General features: G+C 36.2%; 1 protein-coding gene across 1 annotated transcript; it reads right to left on the bottom strand.

Annotated features, from left to right (window-relative positions):
• Positions 1-88: 88 nt before the first annotated feature.
• LOC141434762 (uncharacterized) lies at positions 89-1,885 on the bottom strand. The gene is made up of 2 exons (XM_074097200.1): positions 1,520-1,885; positions 89-322 (listed from the first exon to the last, which is right to left on the bottom strand). The coding sequence occupies exons 1-2, from the start codon at positions 1,758-1,760 to the stop codon at positions 90-92; spliced, it is 474 nt and encodes a 157-aa protein (XP_073953301.1). The 5' UTR covers positions 1,761-1,885; the 3' UTR covers position 89.
• Positions 1,886-11,812: the final 9,927 nt, after the last annotated feature.

Below are 11,812 nucleotides of genomic sequence, written 5' to 3'. Positions count from 1 at the left end.
GGAATAAGGACTTTTGCAGGCCCCCGGGACTAAAAAGTCGGGGCGGGCCGCCCCTTCCGCCCCACTGTCAGTCCGCCACTGGGTCGAGTTCAGACGGCTTCGTCGTGCGGCTCGTGCGGCGGGTGGCAGGGCGCGCGGCTGCAGGCGCGCCGCTGCTCCTCGGCCTCGCCGCGCGCGCAGCGGCCGGCCACGCAGGCGCGCCGGCGCGTGATCACGCCCGCGCCGCAGCTCACCGAGCAAGGGCCCCACTTGCTCCACCGACTCCATACTTTTCGACTCTTCAACGTTTCGCCGTCGTCCGTGCATTCATCTAAAAGTTGTTCTAATTTATGTTCATAAACAAGCCTTTATTTATTTAGGCTTCGGTTCAATAGGGAATATTACTGCAATTTTCTGCCGTCAGAGTCTAGCATCATCATCCCCGCCTATATACGCCCCACTGCTGGGCTCAGTCAGGCCTCCTCTCCGTTGTTCCCACGCGGGCCCAGTGTGGATCGGGAACTTCACACACCCCATTCAGAATAGCTTCGCAGGTTTGTGCAGGTTTCTTTACGATGTTGCAGAGACTGCACGATGCAAACTGCAGCATAGCACAAAACCGTACCTAAACATTTTTTGAGTATCTTAAATGCCATAATATTTAATCATATTATTTCAATTAAATTTTTGGAAATAAAGCTCTATCGTTACTATCGATGTAAATATAATAGGTATCATGTTATTTAGTTAATAATCTACTTATATGACTAGCTTTTGCCCGCGTGGAATTCGGTTATCGCGCGCTGTTCCCTCGGGAACTGTGCATTTTTCCGTGATAAAAAGTAGCCTATTGTCAGTCTCCGGTCCAAAAACTATCTCTATGCCAAAAATTTCGGCAATCCGTCGCTCCGTTTCGACGTGAAAGAGGGACAAACATACAAACACACACACTTTCGCATTTATAGTATTACTTTGTAATTCTATATACTAATATTCTTTGGTCATGATCTGTACGGGTGACAAAATATAAAGAGAACTGACGTCATGGAGCTGTGCCTAATATGTCCTTAATGCCCTATTGAAATTCCGGGATTATCCTAAACTAGCCATTACCCATGACTCTGTTCGCGTAGAAATCGGCTTTCACTATCACGTGGAAACTACGCAAGTTTCCGGGATAAAAGTCTCCTATGTCCTTCCCCGGGACGCAAACTATCTGTATACCGAATTTCATTTAAATCGGTTCAGCGGTTTAGACGTGATGAAAAAAACAAGCAAACAAACAGACTTACAAGCTTTCGCATTTATAATATTAGTGGGATTCGTACGTAGTGTTCTTGCAAAATTTCATGACTCTATTCTAGAGATCTTGGAATTTTACATGCACATCCTGATCCCGTGGGAATAAAGAGTAGCTTATGTGTTACTCCCTAGAAATTTTGCTGATCCTCACGAATTAGATAGTGGAAGCAGCAGGTAGCTACTTGAAAATGTAAACTGTAAGTAAGTTTTAATAGATTACGCTTCCATATTTACCTACCCGTTTTAGTATCTGCCGTTTGCTTGTCAAAATCACCGAATCTCAAAACCGCATTTACGCCGCGTGTTCTCTCCTTAGCTTTTACTCCTTCTGTTCTCATTCGCTCTTCTAAAATTAGATCAACTAATTCTGCTGGTTTTAATATTAACTTGTCATTGTTGCCTTCGTTGCTGTTTGGGCTGTCTGGCCGAATCAATCTTGGGAGAAACATGGCGAAAAATATAAATATGTATTTAAACATAATCCGTGTTACCTCAAAATCTTAAACAATTTTTGAACATGTGTTTTGTGGTTCGGCCAAATTTGGGCCAAATATTGCAATAAGGTAGTACAAGTACTAAGAACCGTCACATACGTCACACTGTAACGCGTTGCTCGACGTATGTGATTGATGTGTTCTTTTTTGTTTTGGCAACTTTGGCTTGGAAAACAGCAAAAAGTTGAGTTAGGCATGACAAAAAATATGCAAGCAAGACGAACCAATCGGTGCGGGCGGTGAGGGGCTTTGCACACCACGTTTTTATTGTATACATACATTCTGTCTGTACCTATGTATGTACCGTAAAGTACTTTGACCCATTGGAGGGTAACTTTGGCCCATATACACACCATACAACACCAAGCACATGGCAAAGAACCGTATAGGTACTCAAAGCAATAATAAAACAAGGACAGAGTTAATCCCAAGGGCCAAAGTACCCCAACCTAACGTGTGGTGGTCAAATCTTGGAAGTTGAATTTGACCCGCTTCCAGAGGCTTCCAGTAGTTGGATTGACTTGAAATTTGGCATAAGTAGGTATATGTAATGTAAACCTGGTGACAATACCATAATCAGGACCCAATTGCATAATAAAGTACAAGCAAATACTTAGTATTAGTCAAATTCCATACAAAATCGCTAATACTATTTACTTGTAGTTACTTTGTTATGCAATTTTTTCGGACCTGGTAGTGTCACACTTCTTGTGTTTGTGTGGTTCAGCCCGGATCATCTTCGCAAGCAGGACGGAACTCCTCAACAGGAAATTTGCTACGGAAATATAGTTTAGATTAGGTACAATCCAAGTACAGTCAGCAAAAAAGCTTTTTAAACGTGATTCGACGCGTGTTTGTATCGATCGATACAAGCCCGATCTTGGCGAATCCCAGTTAGCGATGGTACATGGACAAATACACGTGACATGTTAAGTAATATACCTACAGGTAGTGATAATCGGACCACTAAGTGATAAAAATATAATGCAAGATTTGTCTAGGTACTAAGTTGATACAGGATAAGATAATAAAGGTAATGTGAGTACTTGAATAAAAGAAAACTTAATGTTCAAACAATTTATTAAACAGCGTGATAATTATTTGTGATTTGTAAATGTTAATAAACAATATTCTAGTGGAGCAAATTTGAGATTATGTCAAGGCCATAACTATGTAGAACATTAAAAATAGGTTACCTTATTAATACTGAAAATTTTGGTTTATTTCTTACCCTCTTTTCTATTATTTTATATACTTGTCTGCTAGTTTTCGAAACCTCTAGATCAAAGATGTTGGCAAAAAGAAGTAGATATACATAACTCTGGGGGTCACATGAACACCTGACACTATCTCAATGCAAGATTTGGTTAGGATTCGCACGGTAATGTTTGGCGTAAGTAAGACATTGGACCGAGTGGATGTCGATGGGAAGGGGAACGTATTGATAAGTAGATAGGGGAAATTGGCGGAAGCTCAACTACAATATTCAAATCAACGTCTTCCAAGTTAACATTAAGTATTGCCAGACTCATAATAAGTACCTATTACAAATGACGGCACGATTTTTCATATGAATATAATATGTTTCAAACTGATAGTAACTCACAAAAAAGTTAAAAAGATAGAAATAGCCTTTAAGTTAAAACCGTTTTTGCATCAAGGAAGGTCTAAGATTCGAATTAAAATCGATCTTCACCGGTCTGATAATAGAATGAAACGTATTTGCGGGACCCATTAGGTAAGAATTTTTGAGCGTCACGATTTAAATGGGTCCCGTGTGTTGAACTTTAATTCAGCTACTTAACAAATTTCTAGCCCACTAGACTTGTTTTCTTCTTTTTAGTATTTTTTAAGGTAGTCGGGTTTTTTTTTTAATTTATTGTTTTATTTCACACTTTTTTCATAGTTCTGTGAAAATGGTAAATTAAAACTGTTATGAACCATATATTTAGAATGGGCTACTTATTAGCTTTCATTTGATACCCTACTCGATAGATTTGAATAAAAAAACATTTTCTGAAAACTTACAACTTGCGCCAAAAATCCGCCATTTTGATTCAAGAATTTCATGTACCCAGTTTCACTCGCGTCAAAAAGACGAATCCAATGACGTATCATTTATCAAAATCGGTTCAGCCGTTGAGTAGTTACGAGAGGACTATAGACATACGTACATACATACGCGTCAAACACATAACCCTCCTTCTTCGCAGTCGGATAAAAAATCCTGGACAGGCTATTTCCAATTATTTTTAAAGAATGATTTTAGATTTTTAATAATCATAAAAAAATATATGATATACGTGGTGGACATATAATTAGAAACAACGTATTACTTCAAAATTTCTAACAAAACTAATTTTTTTTTACTTAGTATAATAGGGTTCGTTTTCGTTTGTCCATTTTTTAGTTTGGTTTTGCGAAAAACAAACAACTGTTTTGCGATAATTCTATCAAATTATAAATTAAAGTAAAAAAACAGTGTGTTATGTAGTGGACAACTAATTAGAAACATGACATATCCTTAGTAATTAACATGAGCAAAGCGAAGCAAACTAAAAACTACGGAACCCTAAAAAGGGTAGGAGGGTAGGTCCATCACCTTATCCATAGAATTTTAGTATTTAGTTGGGTAGCCGTTGTTATCTATTACAGCTTTACAACGAGGTGGCATTGACTCTATCAACTTTTCACACGTTGCCACTGGAATAGTTGACCAAGCTTCAACAAAGGCGTCATAAAGTTCGTTGATGCTGGTGAGTTGTTCATTATTGGACAATGTTTTCTTCATGATGTGCCACAGATTTTCTATGGTATTTAAATCCGAGCTGTTGGCAAGATATTCCAACACTGTCACCAACTGTTCGCTAAGGATTGCTATCACTCTTCTTGCTGTGTGCTTTGGAACATTGTCGTGTTGAAATATCCATGTGACTGGTAAATTACTGTCGGAATGTGGAATCATTGTCTCTTCTAACATGGTTTTATACTGGAACTGCTCCAACATCCCTTCAATCCTTCTCACAGGACCAACCCCGTATCCCGAAAAACATCCCCACACTTTAATATTTCCACCACTATGCTTTACTGTCTTTTTAGTGAATTTGTTATTCAGTGTTTCATTAACTGGGCGACGTACGTACCGTTTGCCTTCAGAATTTATCAAATTTATCTTAGTTTCGTCCGAAAATAAAACTTTTTTCCATTGGCATGCTGTCCAGCTCCCGTATTTTCTGGCAAAGGCTAAACGATTTTGCCTATGCTGTCTTGTAAGAAGTGGTACTTTCCTAGCAATCCTTCCGTACAACTTGGCTTCCTTCAACCGCCTGTGCGTACAAGTCTAGCGGATACGTTTCGAGAGTCGAGCTCAGAAAAAAAATCTTTTGGGATCAAGTTAGAGCCATTAAATGGATCCTTCTTAGCTAAACGAATGATGAGCTTGTCTTCAGTGGTGTAGTCTTCCTAGGCCTAACTTTTCTAGGAATATTTTCTGATGTTCTGTGTTGTTTGTAACGTGTGATTGCATTAAACACCATCTTTAGTGAACAACCCAGACGGTCTGCAATCTTTCTATACGTCCATTTTCGATCCATATTCAAAGTAACTATAATTTTTCTTGTCGAAGCATCACAACTTTTGTTCTTACCCATTTTCAACTATTAAATCTCGCAACAATTTATGATAAACAGTTTGAGAAGAGCGGCAAAACGCGTAATGCTGCGTAAGTAGTGTTGTTTATTCTAAATATTCAAATTTCGAACGTTAGCCATTCTTTAAATTGCTCTGTTTCTAATAAGTTGTCCAGGCCGCCAATGTTAAAGAAATTGATAATTATTGTTATGTATGATACCGGGTTTTCTTTTTTAATTTCCATTGAGTGTTAAATAATGTTATTTAATTTTGAAGCTAGAGCTGTTTAAGTACTAACAAGTATTAAATATTATTTGAAGTCACACAAAAAATTCTCTTAAAGTATTGCTTGAATTAAGAATTTATAAATTGTACTAAGTGTTTCTAATTATATGTCCACCACTGTATATCTAATATACAAAATATCTATATAAATATGTATATGATTATAATATACTAAATTTATTATAAAATACGTTTCATTCTATTATCAGACTGGTGAAAATCGATGTATACCTATTCGTATCTTCTACTAAGGGCTGCCCCTGCCCTATCTCAAATTTCTACTCCGGGAGCCGATTTTGGAAATCATTATCTGTGAAATCGATTGGAAATACCGTATTCGGAATATTCCTAAGGATATTTTGTACCCACCTTAAACTACTAATAATTCTCAAGAAAACTTAACCGTTATAGTTTTCCTTGTAAGTTTGATATACTTACTACCATTCTGGTTTATATTGTAGAGGGGGAGGGGGGGGGGACGCTCGATTTTAATGAAAATTTGCACTTTAAAGTTGAATATTTTGCAAACAAATCACTAAATCGAAAAATCGTTTTAGCAACCCCCTAATGGTTTTTTAAAAGACCTATCCAACGATTCCCCACACTACAAGATTGGATGAGAAAAAAAAATCACCCCCACTTTACGTCAATGGGAGGTACACTAAAAAAGTTTTTTTTAGCATAGTTTACATATATATTCGTGCAAAATTACAGGATTCTAGCATTGATAGTCCCTCAGCAATACCGCAGACGGACAGACAGACAGACAGACATGGCGAAACTATAAGGGTTCCGTTTTTTTTGCTATTTTGGCTACGGAAGGAACCCTAAAAAGTAGAATAGACTCCAAAAAAATTTTTTATATCAAAATATAGAACCAACTACAAAAAACTTGAAAATATTTTTTTACTAGCTTAGCTCAAGTTGATTAAGTCTAGTTGAAGTCGGGGTCTCAGCATGTACGTGCCATCAGGAGTGATTGAAGCCCAATATGTATATAGTATGCAGGTGAGGTAATCGACTATAATATAATTCCACTCCTGCTTCAACTTCTCCAATTTGACTTACTTGATTTTGATTTCAGGCTAGTGGAAAATTATTTTCAAGTTTTTTGTAGTCGTCTATTATCTGTTACAAATTTTTTTTGGAGTCTGGTTTACTTTTTTATAAAAAAAAACTTTACTTCTTTCTTTTTGTGACTTGTTACTAAAGTACATCACACAACGATTCCATTAAGCCCAAATTAGTCTTTACATTGTTTTATTAATGAATGAGTTCCTTTTTTTTAAGTCGGTTAAATAAAATACCTTCTCCTTAATGTAACAAATACTTTTCTGACGGTATAAATCGGTTCAGCCTAACGCGAGATAAACACGGACAAACATACATACATATATACAGGTCAAACTGAGAACCTCCTTTTTAGGGTTCCGTAGTCAAATAGGAACCCTAATAGTTTCGCCATGTCTGTCCGTCTGTCTGTCTGTCCGCGGCTATGCTCAGAGACCATTAGTACTAGAAAGCTGTAATTTGGCATGAATGTGCATATCAGTCACGCCGACAATGGTAAAACAAAAAATAAAAAAAATTTAGGGTGCCTCCCATAGACGTAAAGTGGGGGTCATTTTTTTCCCCGACTAACCCTATAGTGTAGGGTATCGTTGGATAAGTCTTTTAAAACCATTGGGGGTTGCTAAGACGATTTTTCTATTCAGTTATCTGTTTGCGAAATATTCAACTTTAAAGTGCATATTTTCATTGAAATCGCGATCCCCCCACCCCTCTAAAATCTAAACTGTTGGGTGAAAATTAAGAAAAATCAGAATGGTAGTAACAATATCAATTTACAAGGAAAATTATAGCGGCTAAGATTGCTTGAGAATTATTAGTAGTTTAAGAGTAAATAGCAGCCTAAGGTATAAAACATACCTAAACTTGGGAAGATTCCGTAGGTACACAATACGAAAGCTTTAGAAAAATATTACTTGATTTTATCGTAATGGCAACGGAACCCTATCCTGGGCGTGTCCGACACGCTCTTGGCCGGTTTTTTGAAATCTGTTAAAAATTGGGCTGAATTTTAAATACGAACAAAGTACATGTAGTTAGTTTAGAGCTCTATTTAATTTTATCAACTAGTTGAAATTTTAATTTGAGTTGCAGTTTACAGTACATTAAGAACGTCGATTTTAAACATAAAAAAATCTTACGTGATTTAAAAAATCGGCCAACAGTGTTCCATAACAATTTATTTCAGAATTCATATACTAAATAAATCGTTGTAACTTTGGATATCCGTATTTTAGTTTGAATTATTGTGTAGTTTTCAGAATTTCTTTAATAGTGGAATACTGTTAAGGTGTTAAGCTTTACAAATAAATTATTTATTTCATATTTACATTAGGCCCCACAAGTATAATTTCATGCTAGGAAGGTAAGTATGTTTTGAACAGTACTCGTACGCAAGGCAAAGCAAACTGACATCAGAACAAGAATAAAGTTATGTCAGAGGTTTTAGCTAACAATTTTACCAGAAATTATGTTGAATACTTTTATTCGTAGGTACATGGGCAGTTATCTAATTATTACAGACATTAAATTGAATTTCGCTAGGAAAAAAATATGAGCATAAATTTGTATACTCTGTTTCTATTCACAAGTAATGCTTTAGAAGCACGCGAAGATATATATAATTATAAATGTATATTTTGAATCTATTTCTACATTTAAACATATTTATTTACATAGGACACATTTATCCCATTGTGTATATTCAGACTTTTAAACAGTGTCTTTCATTGGGTCTATTACTAGTCAATATCATTTTAACACAATTTCCATATCCTTATCTATCATTCATTTCATAGCAATTATTGTTAACCTACGCATGCAGTCAATATAAGTACGAAGATGGCTACGACTTGAACCCGTTTCGCCCACAAACCTAGACCTGTGGTTTCAACAATCAAAAGTTCATGATATTTTATGCGGCAGATATCTGTAAGGCCGTCTGTTTATTTGAACAGCACAAACAAGACAACATTAAAGATATCTACCATTCAACGTATCGAAAAGTAGTGCAACGGGCCCTAAAATCTAACGAAGTAAAATGAATACATCAATTCGTATCCATCCACTAAGACAGAGAATGAAAGGATAAAATAACAAAAGCATAAAAGACTAAACTTTAAGACTCTCTGTGCTTGTTTATTTTCTCTCTGTCTTTGTCACCCACGCGCAAGTTTTAGTACTTAGTAACTTAATAGTGTTCTGAGACAATCTATAACAACTGACCCAGTTCAAAAATAGCGGATGTTAGATATGAATCATGGACACGATGTACTTAGTGTTTAATGTAGTATGACAAAATTAAATTGTTTGTCAATTGTGTTTTGTTTCTTTTCTTTTGTACAATAAAATTACATACATTAAATAAGCTTGATGCGAATTTTGGTGATGATATTATGGCAGGCAGACGATGGCGTTACAATATTATTTTCTATCTAGTAGTGCACATAAGATCGCGTACTTACATAAATTAAATTATTAGTGGACTAAATAATTACTGTCTCAAATATAAAATAACGTATAAATCCATCCATCATTACCAACTAACGTTTTATTCGCGCATATAAGCTCGTCTTTGGAAACTAGTGCGGTTTAGTTTTCTTCAAGCGCTTATTTCTGAACTAGCGTGTACACGCGAAAAAGGACCGTATTCGAGCAGCAGAAAAGGCTAGTCTGAAACCGCCCTAAGGGTGGTCTGTATGTGTCGCCATTTGCATATTGAACACGCGGGACTCAAAAAGCACCCTAATTTTATATCTATAAAATATGTAGGTATGCAAACACAGCAGTAGTTTACATAGCTGACATTTTATGCCTAAAGTGATTGCAGAGTGGTGAATGGAAATAGATACATATCTTATTTTCTGATCAAGTTATGCATGGGCATTGGGCACTGCTTGTCCGAATATGGGCAAAATATTGACCTCACAACATTTGTATCTAAATCGAAACATACCAGGTGTCTTAGCCGTACTAATTTTTTTTTCATGTAGTTTAGGATAATCAGAACTAGATCAAATTCAAACATAAACGAAGTACTTAAATAGGATAGATTAAGTTTTAAATATTATTATAAGTATATTGATTTTTTGTTTCGTATTGTCATCGGTCGGTACATAAACGTTACGAAATTTCGAATATAATCAATTATTATTTGCCTATAATCCAGGATTTTAATACACATTAAACCTATAATTATTCAGGTCACAATGGTAACATATCATCTTTGGTATAGATACAATAATAGGATACCGACTTAAATCTAAAATGGTTAAAAGGGGATTTAAAAACGCAGTTGTATAACAAAAATTGCGATATTTTTTAAAATAAAATATTATGCTGACTTAAATTTACCTAGCTACAGAGACACTCGCGTTGCATTTTAACAAACATTTTAAATACACTAAAACAACACAAAGTAACTATAAAAGCTTAGTAAAAATTTTAAGTGTTTTCATATCTACCTAGCATCTACCCATGAAAAAACGACCCGGTAGATACAAGGGGCAAAAAATAAAACAAATTATCTATTTACACGTAGACATCGTTACTGCTAAAAATTGCCATCGTAAGTAACATACTTACTTTATTTAACACTCAATAAGAAGGTTGCATGTGAACTCATTTAAGTTCCTGGGGGCTACTACGAAATTTGAAAATCGTAGTTCGTATCGTACCGTTCCTCTCACTCTCGTATTAAATAATATAAGCGTAAGCGAGACGGCAAGATACGAACTTCGATTTTCGACTTTCGTAGTAGCCCTCCTGTTTAATGAAGGTTTTCCGACAGGCGAAATATCGTTAGATGGCGTTAGTATCGTGAGGTCCGTTTGACGTTTTAGTCTTGCTTGCGATTGGTTAATTTAGTTCATGTGGAATTTCTTAAATTTAATTATGGGGTTGCTGGAGAGATGCTCTGCAGCAACCCCAAATTCAATTAATTGTACCTCAGCTCAGTCGGTTCTATTGAGGTACATTTTTTTTAAAGTAGGTACTAATTCGGTACATATTGTATTGGGTACATCAGGTTTATGGTAGTATGGTTCATCAAAGGGTTTATGTCTTAAAAAATCACAAAACAGACAGTGGGGTTGCCATGACGTCTCATTTGGACGGCTAGCACGTGTACCCGAGACTTGCTTCGTAACTTACGTTAGTTTCTTTATAAATAGCCCAGTAGGATTGATGCAATGCGCAAGGGCGTCACCAGCCGATGGCCCAAGGGACGAGGGGGCAAGTTGATATGGAGAATGAGAAAAGTATGAATTGTCGGTAAAGTCGAGAGCACATGAAGCTTTTCACTTATAGTACGAGTCTTACATCTACGGAAATTGTAATAAGTTTGGATTGGTTGCTCTACATTTGGCAACTTTTTTTGGCAGCTGCCCCTCAATGCCCGCCTCCCCCCTTGGCAACGCCCTTCGCAATGCGCGACACTTAATACACCTAATGGAAAATATGTAAGCCCTTCAAGGGAAACAAAGTCTCTTTAGTAAAAGATCCATTTTAATTTATGCATTACTAAGTCATGTTCATGTAGTACTTATTCAATTTGATAGGCACAATACATACCTAGCCTCGTTAGACCAGCGTACAAAATTTTGAATATAGTGTCTAACCAAATGTCAACTTATCTTGATTACCATTTGATTAAAAAATATTTTAAGTAAGAGTTACGTATGGAAAATGTTTTGCAACTTATAGCACGAGCTAAAAGTGAAGGCCGGAGTTGTGGCCGCTTTTGGTCTGACTCTGGTCACGAAGCCGATTTTCTACTCGCGTACAAAAGTAGTATATAGTTAAAGTGACAAAAGTTTTTGCATGTCAAAGTCTTTATGACATTGACATAAGACTGATATTTATTTGGCTTCTGTAAAAAAAAATACTACATCTATTGCTACTTATAACCAGACGAGACGCAATAATGTTAACACAATATTAATTTACTCCCTTATTCATAATTCATATAACATTTTTTTTCTTGCTAAATTATGTTTTGTCGGTGTCTAGCGCAGACAATTTGTGTAACACACGTTTATGAACAAAGGAAAGAT

The sequence above is a fragment of the Choristoneura fumiferana genome, chromosome Z, assembly GCF_025370935.1.
Source record: "Choristoneura fumiferana chromosome Z, NRCan_CFum_1, whole genome shotgun sequence".
In the NCBI taxonomy this organism is placed as follows: Eukaryota; Metazoa; Arthropoda; class Insecta; order Lepidoptera; family Tortricidae; genus Choristoneura; species Choristoneura fumiferana.
The sequence above is the reverse complement of the archived record's forward strand: the minus strand, read 5'-3'. Positions and strand labels throughout refer to the sequence as shown.